The sequence below is a fragment of the Trichosurus vulpecula genome, chromosome 7 (assembly GCF_011100635.1).
Source record: "Trichosurus vulpecula isolate mTriVul1 chromosome 7, mTriVul1.pri, whole genome shotgun sequence".
Taxonomy (NCBI): domain Eukaryota; kingdom Metazoa; phylum Chordata; class Mammalia; order Diprotodontia; family Phalangeridae; genus Trichosurus; species Trichosurus vulpecula.
Genome location: NC_050579.1, coordinates 93,377,952 through 93,395,872, shown reverse-complemented (window position 1 = coordinate 93,395,872; position 17,921 = coordinate 93,377,952). Strand labels below are relative to the sequence as shown.

Sequence of the window (17,921 nt, the reverse complement as noted above, 5' to 3'; positions counted from 1 at the left end):
GAACTATGGAGCACGGAGGATATCAGTTGCAGCAAATGTGGAAGGCATGGGGAAATTTCAAGGGCCTATAGATACTATACCATGTTTCTGTTTCTTCCCGGAAACAAGTAAGGATTATATTTATATACTGCTTTGTCATTCTGTCATAGGAGAAATTAAAGGACTAAAGGAATGCTTCTCTATTATACATAATATCAGGGAGAATTAAGCTTTCGTGGAAAGAATGGAAATGATGCTTCAAGAGAAAAAAAAAAGAGGTAGAAAGAGAATCCAAAAAAAACAAAAGGAAGTCTATACCTGTTGGAGGACAAAAGAATGTAGCACAGAAAAGGGACGAATAAGGAAGGAAATCCCCCTGGGAGTTTAAACAACAATAATCCGGTAAACAGCAGCCACAAAGTCTGCATTCACAGTTTATATTAATATTTACAACTCAATACCCTCACCTGAGAAGGCTACTATGATGGTTTTAGGAGAAGAAAATGCTTACTGACACTACCATCTTATAAGTATATAGCTAAGATACGTTCAAATCTTTCTCTTTTTTTTCAATTTTTATTATTTGAACTTCACAAAATCAAGGGAATAAAGTTACTTTTTCAAACTTTACAGAATACCAACAAATATGCCTCTATGGCTAAACTCCATCTGTGTCTCCACATTTTCATCTCCCACTCTCTTCTTTACCTCTTAGCTTCCAACTTCATCATTCCTCCCAAAATCCTCTCTCAAAGTTAACAGCAATCTTTTAATTGACAAATCCTATGGTCTTTTCTCAATCTTCATTCTCTTTGACTTCTTTTAGCTTCTGACACAACTGATCACTCTTTCCTCCTTGACAGTTTTTCCTCTTCTCGATGTCTGGGACACCATTCTATCCTAGTTCTTCTTCTATTTATCTGATGCTCCTGCATAGTCTCCTCCTCCAGATCATGCCCTCTAATCACCACCATCCCACAGGGTTCTCTCCTGGGCCCTCTTCTCTTTTTCCTCTATACTACTTCACTTGGTGGTCTTATAATCTCCCATGGATTTAATTACCATTTCTTCACTGATGATTCTCAAATATACCAATCCTGCCTTGACCTCTCTGTTGACTACCAATCTTGCATCTCCAATTGTCTTTCAGACATCCCAAACTGGATGTCCAATAGATATCTCAAACTCAACATGTCCAAAACCATACACTTTATCTTTCCCCCTAAACTCTCACCCTTTTCTAATTTCTTCATTGTTGTAGAGGGCAACAGCATCTTCCCTGACCCTGAGGCTTCCAGTCTGTCATCTTCTTCTTGCTTTCTCTTGCTCCTCTACCCCCATATCCAGTCTGCTGCCAAGACCTATTGATTTCCTCTTAAATACACCCCTTCTCTCCTCTGACATTGCTAACCCTTTTAGTGCGGACTCTCATAACCTCACTCCCAGATTGTTGCAATACCCTGATGGTGGGTCTTCCTACCTCATGTTTCTCCCCACTATAATCCATCCTATTTTCAGCCACCAAAATGCCTTTCCTAAAGCTCAGGTCCAATCATGTCACTCTGCTCCCCTCAAAAACCTCTGGTGGCTCCCTATCACCTCCAGGATAAAATACAAAATCCTTTGTTTGGCATTCAATGCCCTTTATAACTTGGCCCCCTCCTACCTTTCCAGCCTTCTTATACCTTACTCCTAGCATGTACCCTTCAATACAGTGACACTGGCCTCCTAGACGTTTCACAAACAAGATCCTCCATACCCTCACCCCTCTTTTTTCATCTTCTTTTAAGGTGTTGTCTCCTGCATTAGACTGTGAGCTCTTTGAGGGCAGGGACTCTCATGTGCCTTTCTTTGTATTCCCATTGCTTAGTACTGTGCCTGTCACAAAGCAGGTACTTAAATAACAAAAAAAAAGAAGACCATATAGAAGTTCCTAACAATGTAGCTTATGTATTATAATCATATTATTAATATTTGATATTAACACTTCTATTAAAGTATATAATAAATTCACAATTAATTTTGAAGTTGTACTGCTTGGCTGCATTTCCTTGTAACTTCCTTCTGTTCCCTTTTGTGTATTTTTAAAATACTTGATTGACAATTTTCTTTTTTCCTTCTATCTTTGGCATCACTATCACTAGTTTCTGTCCCTATGCTACATTATAAAGTTAAAAAAGAAAAATAACCATCCCTGTAATGAATAAGCATAGTGAAGCAAAATAAAGCCACACATTGGCAATATCTGAGCATGTAGCATTTTGCACATCTGATCTATCACCTCTCTGTCAGGAGGTAGGTAGCATGCTTCATCAAATTTTCCTCTAGAGTTGTGATTGGTCACTGCATTGGTCAGAGTTCTTAAAGCTTAGTTTGTTTTTTTGTTTGAAGTAATTTTGTTATCATTGCATAAATTACTCTTCTGGTTCTGCTCATGGCACTCCATATCAATTCATTCAAGTATTCCCAGGTTTCTCTGAATCCATCTGTCTCATCATTTCTTTTAGTATAAGAATGTAACGGTATATTACATTCCATTATTCACATACAATATTTTTTTTCAACCATTCCCCAATAGATGGATGCTCTTTTAGTTTCCTTTTTTTTGGTAAAAAAAAGAGCATTGCTCTGAATATTTATGAATATTGTACCTATGGCCCCTTTCCCTCTTTCTCTTATCTCTTAGGGGCTTAATGGTTAGTAATGATAACACCAGGTCAAAAAGTATTCAAGAATTGGTTACTTTTTGAGTACAGTTCCAAATGGCTTTCCAGAATAGCTGGATTGGTTTAAAGCTCCACCAATAGTAAATCCATGTGCCTGTCTTCCCATATCCCTTCCATCAACTGCATTATTATCTCCTTTGGAAATTTGGTAGGCGTGAGGTACAACTTCAGAGTTTTTTTAATGTACATTTCTCTAATTACTATAGATTTGGGGCATTTTTTCACATGATTGCGGAGAGCTTAGATTTCTTCCTTTTAGAACTACTGTCCATATTATATGACCCTTTATCAATGGGAGAATGGCTTTATTCTTCTTTATAAATAGCTTTATTCTTAACTATATTCATTTTGTTAGTCCACAAACTTTCTGCTTTTATGTAATACAAATGATCCATTTTATCTCTCCTGATCATTTCTATCCCTTGTTTGGTTAGAAACTTCAACACTTTTTTCTACTGATAGATTTTTTTTTAACCATTACCAAAATGTTTTGAAGGCAACTGCTTTTACATTATAGTCTTGAGAACTGGTATTGCTGGACCTCCTTCTTTCTTACTTTTTTCATTGTTCTTTGATCCAATACTTTTTTAAGATTAAATTGTTTATTCTTTAAATTTAAATCCATTCTTCAAAGAACCTTCTTCGTTGATTATAATTTAAATTGCATTGTGGTCAGTAAAGAATATATTTAACACTGGATTTTTTTTTTTTGCATTTCTTCCAAAGGATTTTATGTCCTACCTAGAACATGCTAGATTTTTATAAAAGTACTATTTAAAGCTGAGATATATGTATACTCCTTCAGATTTCCATTCAGTAGAAGAAATACATCTAATTTTTCAAAAGTTCTATTAATGTCCTTAACTTATTTTTGTTATCATTTTGTTAAATGTGCCTATATTCCAAAGAGGGCACAGTGAGATCTCCTGTTGTTCATTTTTCCTTGAAATTCAACTTCCTTTCTTATAAAGGCCTAGATGCTAGGTAGTTCTTTACAGATGGGTGATGGAGTAGATAGAGTGCTGGGCATGGAAGTCAGGAAACCCTGAGTTCAGATGCAGCTTCAGATATTTAACTAGCTATGTGACCCTAGACAAGTAACTTAACCTTTGTTTACCTCAGTTTTCTCTTCTATAAATGGGGACAACAATAGCATCTACCTCCCCAGGTTATTGTGAGCATCAAATAAGATAATAATAATTATATATATATATATATATATATAATATAATAATTATAATTATAAAAATAATTATGAAGTGCTTAGCACTGTGCTTGGCACATAATAAGCACTACAGAAATATTAGCTGCTATTAAGTATTGATGTTATTTCTTTGTCTATGGTGCCTTTCCCTACTCTAGCCTTTTATTTTTGAAATCTTTAATTAAGGTCTATTTTTGCTCCTGCCTTTTCTGAGAACATGATTGCTATCTCTAATTTTTCAGTTCTCCTAAAGTATAATGAATTCTGTTCTAGTCACTTATTTGAATTCAATAGGAATCTTTACATTTCAAGTTTGTTTCTCTAACAACTGTTTTTGCATTTCACTTTTTGGTCTATTTTGCTATCCTCCATTTTATTGGTAATCTCATCTCATTCATGATCATGGTTGCAAATAATGGGAATACTCAACTAGGGAAGGAAGAGATTGGAGAAAGGGAGATCAGATAGTAGATTACAATAATTCTAAAAGTATTAAGTAATGACAACCTAAAGTAGGTGGTGGTATTGTTGGGGAAGGAAGGGAGTGATTACTGCTAGAGATGCTAACAGAATCAACAGAACATGACAGAGATTAAATTAGAAAGGAAGAGGCAGGTAGAGAGATCTAAGAATTCAAACTCCAAGGTTTTGAACCTGGATTTCTTTTTTTCCCTCTCACTCAATTATCTATATATTTTATTTGAAAGTTTAAAAAAACTTGATTTTTAAACATTATTTGATTTTATTTAAAATATTTTATTACTTGTAAAAACAATTTTTAACATTCATTATTTTTTAAAAAATTTTTGAGTTCCAAATTCTATCCCTCCTGCCTGCCCCTTCCCTCTACCTGACATGGTAAGCAATCTGATATAGGTTATACATGTGAAATCATGCAAAACTTATTTCCATATTAGTCATTCTATGGAAGAAAACAAGAAAGAAAGGAAGGAAGAGAGAGAGGGGGAGAGGGATGAAGGGAAGAGGAAGGAAGGAAGGAAAAAAGAAGGAAAGAAAGGAAGGGAAAAAGAAAGAAAAAAGGATGAAAGAAGGAAAAAGTGAAAATACAATAGAGAAGTGAAAACAGAAAAATCATTCTGTTGAACTTGGATTTCTGATAGGGTAGTGTTTCTATCAAGAGAAATGAAGACATGGGAGGATAAATAGGTTTGGAAACAGGATAAACAGTTTTACCCGGGACATTGAGAGTTTGATAATGTAAAGTAATGTAACATAATGTTTGATAATGTAAAGTAATGTAATGTAATGTTTGATAATGTAAGGTAATAAACTCTACACTAGAGTTAAAAGAAAGTCAGCTTTAGTATAGGAAGTACAGGATGGTAGGTGGAGGCATGGCTAGGAAATAGTTCATGTTTAAAAAAACACAACTCTGTGGATTTCAGGGTATTAAGAATTCATTCTGCATCAATAGGGCACAACATGGTAATGCAAAATAATAGGTACAAGACTATAGCACAAATGGAATTATAGACAGGCTGCAGAGTGAAGCTATGATAAAAGTGCATTAATTAAATCACAGAGGGCTTCCCAGATAAAGGAAACCTTGAAGATGGCTCAGAAGAGAAGGGAAATGGCAGTGCTAGCCAACAGGGCTTGACAAGCCATAAAATAATAGCCTGAATACTACAGAGACCTGAAAGGGCACCTAGTCCAATTGCTTATTATACAGATGAATAAACTGAGATCCAAAGTAGTGATTGGTGGCAGGTGATAGAGGCAATAAGAAGCAAAGGCAGGGTATGAGCCCGCGATCCAAACTTTCATGCCTCTTCCATGAAACCATAAGAAAGGCAAAAGGCAGACCGGCATGAAGACGTCTGGGGGTGAGCTAAGGAGGACAGTGATTACTAAGCGAAAGAATTTAACTTTGATGAACAGACAATAGGGAACCACTGGAGAGTTCATAAGCAGGGGAGTGACATGATGAAAACAGTACAATTAGGAGATGATTCTGACAGCTGTATGTAGTATGGTTGGGAGTAGGGAGAGTTACTTAAAAAAGTATTTATTGAGTAACTTGTGTGTAGAAGTTTTAGTAAGGGACATGAGGGGTCAGGAAGTACGAAGAATTGGAAGATGAGATTACTCTCCTTGAGGCAGAGCAGTAATGAAATAGATGAAAACTGATACAGATGCTTCAGGTCAAAAGTTATTGGGGGTTTAATAAGTCCCACACTTGGCCAGGACACTGTGTGATCACCACTTTGCCTGTTGAAATAAGAAGGGAGTGATGGAAAGCTGCCAGGAGTAATGGTTAAGCGAGTCCAGAAGGAGACAGTCTCAGCTATTAACTGTTGACCAATAGTTTTGCCTTAGCTTTGAAAAACTTATCATCTGCCTGGGGAGGCAAGCTGGGGAATTGGCACAATAGTCCAGAGATGAGGGGATGAGTGAACAGCACAGAATAGTGGCAGTGGAAAGGAAGGAAGGAAGAGATGTGAAAGAGACTAAAATAGGAAGAAGATGCAGATCTTGCTGGACTGATACAGGGCAAAAAGGGAGAAATGCTGTCTCTTTTCCTGACTCTGGCCTGGAGGAACCTGTGTTAGAGGTCCCCTCAGACCCTGTTTATGTCACCCTGGGCTAATCACTTAAAGTCTCATTGCCTCAGGCAGACGCTTGACTCTATAAGAAAAACATAAGCTATCAACCAGAATTTGTAAAGGGAGTTTCCTCACTCAAGTTCCTTATACTAATGAAATCACAAGTCTAAAAAAAAATAGTACATTTTCAAAATGTTTTCTACACATTAACTTTTATTCTTCACCACCACCTTATCATTTATGAAGAGCAAAATCTATATCCCCATTTTAAAGATACGGAAATGAGGCTCAAAGAGATTAAATGATTTGCACAAGGAAAGCTGAAAGGAGGAGCCTCCTCATTTTACAAATAAGAGAAAAGCAGTGATTTACTCATGGTTACAAATGAAATTATTGGTAAAACCAGGACTAGAACCCAGATCTCTTAATTTCCAGCCCAATACAATTAGCCCTAAGGTTAAGATGGTTCTATTGAGAAGATTTAGGAAGCTTCCTCTTGTCCCCTGTTTAAAGCCCTTCCTGTCTTACTTAAAATGAAAGCTCTATGAAGTCACAAAACCAAATAATCTCTGTTTGGGGTGCTGCCTCCCCAAAAGAGGTGTAACTAAAGAACTGTGGAAGAAGACATCAGCTAATCTAATCTTCTCACTTTAAAGATGAAGAAACTGCAGCCCACAGAGTGTGACTTACTCAAGGTCACATAGCTGGTATGTAGTACCGCTAAGATCAGAATCTGAATAAAATAAGAATCCCAATACAAATAATTTTTTATTGTATAAAGAATGATAAAATAAAATAATAAAATTAAACAATTATGTTATTGTTTCTACCTGCTGGTAGAGGTCAGAGTGGTACAGAGGAAAAAACACTGTCTCTAGAGTTAGAAGACTTAGGTTCAAATCCTGCCTGTTATTTTTTACCTAAATGAAGTTGGGCAAGTGACTTAACTTTCTTGGGCCTCAGTTTCCCCATCTGTAAAATGAGAGATTGGATTAGATGACCTCTTAGGTTTGGAGGAACTGTTCTAAAATAAGCCACAAGAGGAGGCAGAATAAAGATAATGTACACAACTCTTTAAAAAGAACAAACAAATTACATCTGATTCCTTCACATGAAACTAATTAAATCACTAAGCAGGAGTATGTCACAATTTTCTTCTAAGGTGAACTTATGGAAACTGATCTTTATATATACATATGTATATATAAAACATATATATATGTGTGTGTTATATATATATGTATGTATATACGCACATATATACAGACATAAACATAGTGATACACCCAAACACGCACATATTCTTTGTATCCCACACACTTCATAGGAATGTGGAAGTACAGATGTTTAGAAAACAAGCAATAAAAACGAATTGGCAATTGGCTTAGTTATAAATGGAGAAATCTTAAGGATTTAAGAAAGGAGACAGGTCAAATGAGTAGATAAGTTAGTAGTCAGTTTGCTGAGGTTCAATCAGATATTAAATACACATGGTAAAAGTAGGTTAGACAGGTTGAATCAGGGGTGTTTTAGAGGGCATAGTATCATTAGGTAGAAAGCTGGACTAACCAGTACCTTAAGGTCCTAATTCTTTACCTTTTTCTTTATGATTTAAAAGATCAACAAAGAATTTTGGATTGGCCTAAATGAAAAGTGTTAAAATTTCACACTGTTCTCATGTCTCTTTCTGTCCTTATTTTTACATATAAAATGATGAAATAGGAGTGTGATGCCAATTTTAATATAAAAACAGGCTGTTTCAAATATCTTTGTATATATGCACATATGTGAATACATATATGTATATATGTATCTATCTATATCTATCTACCTACCTCTATACCTATCTTTGTAGATAGTGACTGTGACTGTGGATTTGTGAATTGTGATTGTGGATATCCAAATTTTGAATTCCAGTTTAAACACTGGCTTGCTACTGGAAACTTTGGTTAATGTAGAGAAAAGTAATTTATCATTAGATGGGACTTTTAGAGCTCATCTAGGTCACAGATGTCAAAATCCTGGTGAGTGGTCAGCAAATGCAACTAAACCATATTAAAATGTAAAATTAATAATGTTTAACAAAATGAATAAAAATACAATATAGATCATATTAATTTCTGTTTTTCTTAAGTCAGTACGATGCCTAGGGGAATTTGTTTCTATCTAAATTCGATGCCAATGATTTGGGCCAATGTCTTTATCAGTGAAGGAATCCTTTTCATAGCATCTATGGCATATGGTCATTTGATCATTTTTTTTAAAAGTTGCAATGAGAGGAAGCAAATTCTTCAAACACACAGTTATTTTTGGACCTGTTAGCTGTAAGGTGTCATGCAAGGACGTAGAGATACAAGACAAAAACTAGCACATAGAGCTGTATTTTTCATTTTTGGACAGCTTTCTGTTTGAAAGTTCTCCTGTGTACTCAGATGAAATCTACCTCTTTATATTTCTATCCCTCCATTTGTTCTAATCTCTGTCCGCATGTACTGGCTATCCTCCAAGTCTGGAATGTATCCCCTTGTTTCTTTCAAGACACAACTCAAACAATGCTTGATTCCATCCCCTTTGTGAGCTGCTAGTATCCTTCCTCCCAAAATTTATGTTCCTTATATTCTAAAATTCCATCTAGAAAATGTTTTCTCTTCATCAGTAAAATATAGATATTAAACTAAGAAAAGTTATAACATGTCTTAAGTCTTTCACAGTTTTATTTCTTCTTTTTTTTTTAGTCCAATTTTAGTTTATTTTTGAAAATATACACAAAAATTTTGAACCTGCCAAGAAAAAAAGTCAGAATTAGAATGGCACATTCACACTGTCTTCACCCTTGCTTCAAGAAATGGTTCTAGTTTTCCCCATACCATTTTATGCATCTTCAGCAGCTGGAGCATCTCCACCCTTGGTGTTCCTGGTATATATCACTTGTGCTCTGTGTTTGGAAACCAGCTTAATCAGACCTTTACTAAGCAGTTCCTGGAGGGCTGCTCGGGCTAGAGAACCCCGGATCTTCAGTCTCTCTGAGACTACTGCAGGGGTGATGAGTTTATAGTTGGGGACCTCCTTGCAGAGTTTGTCGTATGTTGCTTTGTCAAACAGAACCAGATTGTTGAGCTTGTCTCGAACTTTTCCCTTGGACCACTTCTTCTTCTTAGCTTTGCCCCCAGACTTGTTCACGGGATCTTTGTCCTTCTTGGCCGATTTTCCGGCATCTTTCTTCTTCTTATCGTCCTTGGGCGGCATTTCTAATGTGAAACTTTTTTTTCTACGAGAGTGACAAAAAGATATGAATGGAAGGAGGCAATACAAATTTTCTGTATGTATTGTCATCCAACTCTAAGCTACTGGAGGCAACTTTGTTCCTCTTAACCTGACTATCAAGGTTCACTCTTCAGCTTTCCTTCTGAACTTCGATTTTGTTACTCTCAGGTTTGCCTCCTTTTCTCCAAGGGTTATCCCATTTATCCTAGCCCTACCCTTTTGGCTTTCTTAGAACTCTGGCATTACAAGGGGAAAAAAAAATGACAGTCAATGGTAAGTTATAAGGGATTGAGACGAATTAATATGTAAAATTCAAGTCATGGAAAGCTTATGTGTGTCTATTTCTTAAGAAGTTGTAAGAAGCCAGTTACTAAGAAGACTCAGTCCTTACAACACAATCATTTTGTACCACCAACTATGCTGCATGGTATACTGAGGACCAAATTTAGATTTGGAAGGCATCTTGGAGAAATCGTTTAGTTCAACTTCATTTTATAGATGTAGAAGCAAAGCAGAAAAGTTAAGAAACTTTTCCAAAATCTGTTAACAAAAATGTGTGCCTCTGCACTTGAGGACCTAGAATGCAGCCTTTTGACTGAATCCAAACTTCACAGCCTACAGCATCCTAGCACAAAGCTTTGCAGAAGATTAATAATTGTGCTGTGAATTGATAGTCAAACATTTCCTTCCCACCTGTGGTACAAGCAAAGGCACTCATTTTTGTTATCCTTCACATTATTTTGAGTTTCTGGCCACATAATAATGTGCCTGAAAGAGTCAAGACATCTTGATTTTACAACTAGGTACAAAGGCCTTGTCAGAGCTCATGTATAGCACATGTTCAACTCCAACAGCTGTGCCGCCAAATATGTAATACAATGAGGAGAAACAAACCCTGCCATTTCAGAAATGCCCCTGAATGTTGTTGCCCATAATAATGTTAGGATAGCTCAATGTTCTTTTTTTGGTCCTCTCCAGGAAAAATCTAGTCACAGATTAAAATACATAAAAAGTAAGCAAACTAAAAAAGCACAGTGTGGTCACATTTAGCCAATAGCTAGGCAATCATATATCATCATGAAGCAAAAGGTTAGCCTTTGACTCAGTTTTAACTGAGATGTCCACTGGCATTGTTGAGATTTGCTATCATTTCTATTCAAGATGAAAAATGAACTTTTGATTTCTCATCCAAGTGAGTTAGCCTTACATTGGTAAGCTTCAAAATCAAATAGGAGGCGATGTAATCATTTGTTATGTGAAATGCTGTTTTTTTTTCTTTTAACAGAAACAATAAGGATATTTTTTAAAAATTGCACACCTCTACTGAGAGCTTTTAAGACTTTTCTAACTCCGAAGAGCTCCAGTGGGACTTTACTCACCTCAAATCTATAAGGTTGGTATGTGAACACTATTATCCCCCTTTTAGAGATGATATAAACCAGGCTAATGCCTTACTTTACAACTCATTTTATATAAAGTTTTAAGGATTTTTAAAGTAATATAATTTAGCTCCATATGACAGCGTAACAAAAGTTTCTAAGATCTCTCCTAAAATCTTCAGTTAAGAAATGCTGGCATCACCAAACTATGTGGATGAAAATGAAATTTCTACCTGGAAACTTAAGCAGAAGAAGGCATGTAAGAAAATGTATGACATTTAAGGACAAGAAAACGTTCCTGACTTTGAACTTGACACTTACTAGCTATGTGACCTTGGACAAGTCACTTAACCCTGATTGCCTCACCTTCCCCCCTCAGAAAGAAAAGGTTCCTGAAATTCCTGACTTGATGGCACTTTTGCATTTGAATCATCATCTTCATCATCATCATTATGACTGCATTTATACAACACTTTATGGTTTGGAAGTATTTTCCTACCAATAAACCACTGTGAGGTGGGTAATGGGTATATTGTTATCATTTCCATTTTAGAAATAATGAACTGAGACTAAAAGAAGTTAGGTGACTTGTCCAAGGTCATACAGCTTAAGTGCCAGAACAAAGTTCATATCCAGGTCTTCTAGGACCAAAACCAGTGCATTTATCCTCCTTCCTCCCCCCTTCCCCATTAAACCAAAATTCATGAAATTAGTGGAAGTCAGATAATCAATTTAAATAAATCTACTGTTAGAAGATTCAAATATTTAGACTTAAAAATTATTATAATGCATCAAAATGTAATACACAGAGAAAGTTGAGATGATCAGCAAAAGGGGAGAAGGAAATATCTAGAAGTAAAAGTAGGCCAAATGTAAGAAAGGGAATTATCACATTTCATACTTCTATGTAGCAGGAATCACAGTGCTTAGCTTTTGATTTTTCCCCAAGTGGGAAAACAAAATCCAGACTTATAGCATATTCAGAATGAAGCTTTACAACTTTAGATCTCTCCCCTCACCCAAAGAAAAATAGTGATGTGGGTAAAATTTGTATGAAAATCAGTCTTCTTTTGTCCTGCTGGTACCATGGATATGACATCATTTTTACCAACTGTTGCTAGGTTAGGAATGGATTGAACATTCTTTTCCCCCACCAAAAAAAAGTGTAGAGACTGAGCCAGAGCTTCAGAGACACACAATGTTCTCTTTATGCAGCCAGGGAAAATAGGCAGGGAGAAAATCACAGTGGTCTGGGAAATGGCAAATGGCCACTCAGCATACAAAGCCACTAGTGAGGCTGGGCCAGCCTTAATTTACCCCAAATTGAAGACCTATTTTCTTATTTTGGAAAACAATAAGGCAAGGAGAAGGGAGAGCCCCAAACCTTAGTTGTTCAGTCCAGGCTAAATTAATGAATTTTTTCTAGCTGTTGCTGCTGAGAACTACATTCTCTACAGAGGAAACGAGGAGGGAGTGCTTATGGGGTCCTTGGTTGCTGTAGCTCTTGACCCTTCTCTTCTGGGCATTACATAGAGTTATTCGACACTGGCTTTTATAAATAAGAGAGCCTAGGGTATTCATGAGGAAGGGGTCTGCTTTTGGTAAACAGTATGAGCAGAATGGCTGCAAAAGCTAAATGAACACAAACATATATTAATCGATAATTATTGATCAATTAATAGTGAATATGATTGACTAGAAAGAAAGAAAGGTTGCAGGGTCACAGGGCTTTGAGCTTTCTTGTGTTATGTTCGGTGGAAGCATCATTTCTAGCCCATATCAAAAGGAGCTGGAGGTCTAAATCTATCTCCTCCCTTCTCTGTTTGTCTTAAGTGGCTTGACATGCCAACATTAGACCATGGGTCATCGAAGGCTCTATCTCTACCCTATGGATTTTATCACCATGTCAGAATCACTGAAAGACACAGTTATTTTCTACAAGAATTGCAAACACTTCATACATAAAATTACCTGAAACTGAGTGTAGAGAAAGCTAGTTCTCTTTTGTCTCAACAACAACAACACAAAGATTTTCTTCCATTCGCTGATATTTATCACCCATTAATGTAATTTTCTTAGTACAGAGGGATCTTTTTTCAAAAGGAAGAAGAAAGAAAAATCACTGCCCCAAAGAAAATGACATTGAAAAGTGAATCACTTTTATGTTTTGCTTTGTTTTTAGGTTTCAAGGAAAAGGTTTCAGGGGGGAGAGGAAGTGAGAATTAGGTATCCTTTATTTTTGAGGAATACAGTCCAATAGTCAACCTTTCCCATAATGGTAAGTATTTTAAGGAAAGAAAGGTATTTGTAAGGCATTGCCTGTGACATCCTGAGCTATGTAGGTTGGGCTGATTATTAAATTCTGGATGCTTGTGTTGTGACAGAATTTTGCACCTTCTTGGGGATAAGCTGAGAAACTGGGGACAATAAGGGCAAGGCAAAGCCATTTAGACTTTCCTTAGGTCACAGCAGGTGGAGCTAAGTGAATGAAAGAATTATTATTAGTTTTTTTTTAATAGTGAAAGCCGAAAACAAAAGTTGCCATTCCACCATAATAAGAATTCTAATCTTGGGAAGGCGATGTTTTTTGAATGTGGAACAAGTAACAGCAGGGGCTGTCTTGAGTTGGCTGTCCCTTGGTCTTCATGTTGAATTGCTTCATCTTCACAAAGGGCTATACACAGTGGGCCACAGTGTGATATTTACCCACAATAAAAACTGGAACTATATACCCTCCATGAGGAGAGGAGAGAGGGGCCTTTTAGGGCTTTTTCCACCAGTACTCTGCCCTCCAGCTGGAGTTAGGCCTGACTATAGAATGAAGGACTGGGCTGTGGGGAGTGGGGGACTACATTTTTTTAGTTCAAGTTTCTGTAGCAGAAACACTCTGGAATCATCTTTCAGAAGTTGGTAGCCTAGCAATGTCCAAAGTGGATGAAGGAGACATCACAAAAATCTGCCCACTACTTCAGTGGTTCAAAAGGAGACACCCTTAAGGCTGATTTCTCTCTCTACATATAGGTTAAAGTCATCTCATCAAATTACTACTAATTCTTCAAAACGAAATCGAATAAAAATAGTGGGCATAATAAATCATATATGATATTGTATAGCTTCCACACACACTCTACCTTTCCCTCCCCCTTATTTTCTTAAATCTCTGCTTCTTTCTGCGGCTATCTGTTTGTGTCTCAGTATCTCTGACCCACAAATATATACATGCTCATCTATGAAAGGCACATGCAAAGATTTAGGCATGAGAGGGAGACTGATGCCCATGGCATCACTTAATGCAACTGAAGCAAAGCTAATTTTATCATCCAGGAAAACAAGCATGTATAACTACTTTCTTAAAACAAGTCTGATACCCCAGAATTAATTCTGGGGTGCAAAAATACATTTATTTTTAGTTTTATCAAGGTGAAATGATGAAGATAGAAAAAAAGTAGAGAAAGCTAATTGAGCTAATTAAGACCATCTTGCCTTGGCCATCCTTATCAACTTAACTTACTGAATCTGGTTCTTGAGTTCAATTCATGTAAAGAAGTAAGGAATGGGGATACTGCTCTTCAGTTTAGGAGAGTTAATGATTTTCCAAAGGTTGGTATGTTTCTATATTTACAATTATTCTCAGAAAAGAACTAGGCAAATGTGCAACATGGAATTAATGGGGTTTAGTCTTTGGAAGATCCAAATGCTATTCAATGGTGTTAGTAAACAAAGTAACTCTGGGAAGAACTGAACCATGCAGAGGACAAAGAATCACATCAATGAAGGGAAGATGGGGCAAGGGGAAGGGGGCAGGAGAGATAGAGACAGAAGACAAAGAGAATGAGCAAGGAAGGAAATATGGAGAGGATACAGGGGAGAAAGAAAGACAGACATAGAAAGAAACAAAAATTGAGAGACAGAGATAAGAGACAGTGGGAGAGGGTAGGGAAGAGGAGAAAAAAGAGAGGAGAAAGAAAGATGGGATGAGAGAAAGAAGACAATATCCTATTTCCCTGGAATAAGAATCTTTTTCAAGCAATCCCTTTAAGTCTTTGAGGCTTACTGATTTTAAATATACTTATATCTTTATGCAAATTGTTCTTCATTAGGAGAATCTTTGCCATTATAAATCTATACTCAATTATATGTATAAACAACCAAAGAAATCTTAAAGCATTCTTGAAGTTTATTAATTCAATCTACCCTAATGGTGCTTTCAGGCACATTTTCATTAATTTAAGTGCTGGCACCCTAGTATATATGTTTAGCCTCCTCAACTCTGACACCTGCTGAAGATGTCTAAAAGGAAAATCATGGTCATTGTAAGAAAAACTCTAAGGTCAAAGATGGCAAGAGAAATAAGATGATTGCTTATCAAGTTCTCTAGTTGTACAGTCATAGAGGTAGTTAGCTTCTTCCTCAACCTTGGAAAGATGAAAGGATTGCTTCCCAAATCTTCTCTGCATTTATTTTTAAAAACATAGTTATAACAGGTCAATTTGACTACTGGGGAAAAGCATTGCTATAATTTAGTTCTCATATTTTAGAGAAAATGTTCCCAGAGAGAATAAATTACTAATTGAATGAAATATTAAAGATAATAGTCCTATTTTACATAGAGAAATACAATTCTAATGAAGAGAAAGTTTTTCATCTTTGTCAAGAAAAGCAGTTAGAAAACCTCAATGAAAATTTTACAATGCACAGGGGTAATTCACATGTAATGAAAAACTAAAATCCAAAATGAAACAGAAACATGAACTATGATTGGTATTGAGACCATGCATAAACTTTATTCCCACGTGTAAAGGAAAATGTACACATTTTCTCCTCTCCTTATAAACTCACTTCATGAAAGAGAACAAAAAGTGTGAAATTCACAAACCACTATAGCTATTCTACTGAGATCTTATGACGCAGATCACTCTGCTTCATGTACATTTACATTTAGATTTTAAGAACTGGGGAAAAGTTCAAGAGTATTGAATCACAAGAGTATGTGATTTATATAAATCCCTGTATTCTCCAGGGTTATGACTATGTCTGAGGGATATGAAAACTCTACCCACAAAGTATTTTAAACCTAAAGATATCTGTTTGTGCTTATGCGTTTACACATGAAATGGAGTCACCTGAAGCAAAGACATGAATATATCACAGTAATTCAGATTTTCTTCCATTTTCCTACTTTGAGAAGACTGTTACAGATTACTGGAAAATACCATGTGAAATTTAAAAGCCAATTCTTCACTTTTCAATTCTGATTTGCATCCTTACTCATTAAGGATAACATAAAGACTTCAATGAAATTCTAAATCTGAAATAAGATGGGCTGGTGGTTTCACAGGGACACAGATCTCAGCAGCCGTGACCATTAATATAGTTTCACAAGTTTTTAAGTTACAATTGCAATTTTAATATTTCACCAATTCTTTTAGATGAGGATGGGGAGAAATCTATTTGGCCCTCTCATTATAAAGTAAGGCTAGAGGAAGTGTACTCCTTGCTTTGAGGAGAGGAAGAACATTATATATATATATATATATATATATATATATATATATATATATATATATACACACACACACACACACACACACACACATACATATATATACATACACACATATATACACATATATACACACACATACATATATATATACACACACACATACACATATATAGATATATACACACATACATATACATACACACATATATACACATATATAGATATATACACACACATATATACATACACATACATATATACACATATATAGATATATACACACACATACACATATATATATATATCATATATATAATAGGTCATTTTTTATCACCTTTGATGAAGTAGCTCAAGTTAAATATGATTCTGAAGTCAATAGAGATCTGATAGGTTCAGCATTCTCATTTTACATATGAAGGAACAGCGAAATAAGGAGTAGAAATGACCTATTCAAGGCCATTTGCCATGTCTGATCAGAAAATATTGGTATAGAAGCAATATTTGACCTCCAAACTATAGGAGTATTTCCCAAACGATTTTCTATTTCAAAGTTTCAATTTTAGCTTTACAAAAGGTATTACAGGATTTCCTGATGAGGGAATAAATTAAATAGTTACTCATTGATAGGAAAGAACACTTGTACCATTATGGAGCATTAACTATTTGTAGTAATTCAGACTGGGGGTGGCTTAATCCAAGATGTTTTTAAAAAGTGATATTCTCTTTATTTTCTGGTTTTGATACATATCAAAGATGGAAGAAAAATAACTCCATTTTCATTCCTATAATTTCCCTGTGTTTAAATACAATCCAACATCTACTGATGTAATTAATTTTTAGAAATGAATTAGAAAAGACTTGAGAGTTGATACATTCCCTCCTAAGAATATCCTTTATAGAAGTAGGAAAAAAATCACCACTTTACTCCTGTGCCTCAGTTGGTGAGATGTACTTTGTAATGTAATACAAGGTTCAAATATCCTTGAAGAAAAACATTAAAAAATCAAACTGGAGAGTTTTTCTTGGCATATAATGCCTGGTAAATAACAATTAAGTCATTTTATAAGAAGTAAGCATTAGCAATTTAATCTCTTAATCATTTATATTACTTAAATACCCTCTGGGTTCAAGGAGTATACTTCATATTACGAGAGGTAGCAAAGCAGACAATGGTTTAGTAGCTATTGAGGAGGTAGAGAAGAGAGGAAAAGGCATTTCAAAGGCGGGTTGAGGTTAGAGAAAATGACATTAATAATTTCATGGGAACAAGGACAATTAAGATGCAGGTGGGAAGAG

The 17,921-nt window shown here is 35.7% G+C and overlaps 2 protein-coding genes across 2 annotated transcripts in view; both read right to left on the bottom strand.

Moving 5' to 3' along the window:
* PRKN (parkin RBR E3 ubiquitin protein ligase) overlaps positions 1 to 17,921 on the bottom strand; it is a 1,915,523-nt gene that overhangs the window by 512,989 nt on the left and 1,384,613 nt on the right. The window lies entirely within an intron of this gene.
* Positions 9,257 to 9,722, bottom strand: LOC118855910 (40S ribosomal protein S25). The gene has a single exon (XM_036765950.1). The coding sequence runs from the start codon at positions 9,720 to 9,722 to the stop codon at positions 9,348 to 9,350; it is 375 nt and encodes a 124-aa protein (XP_036621845.1). The 3' UTR covers positions 9,257 to 9,347.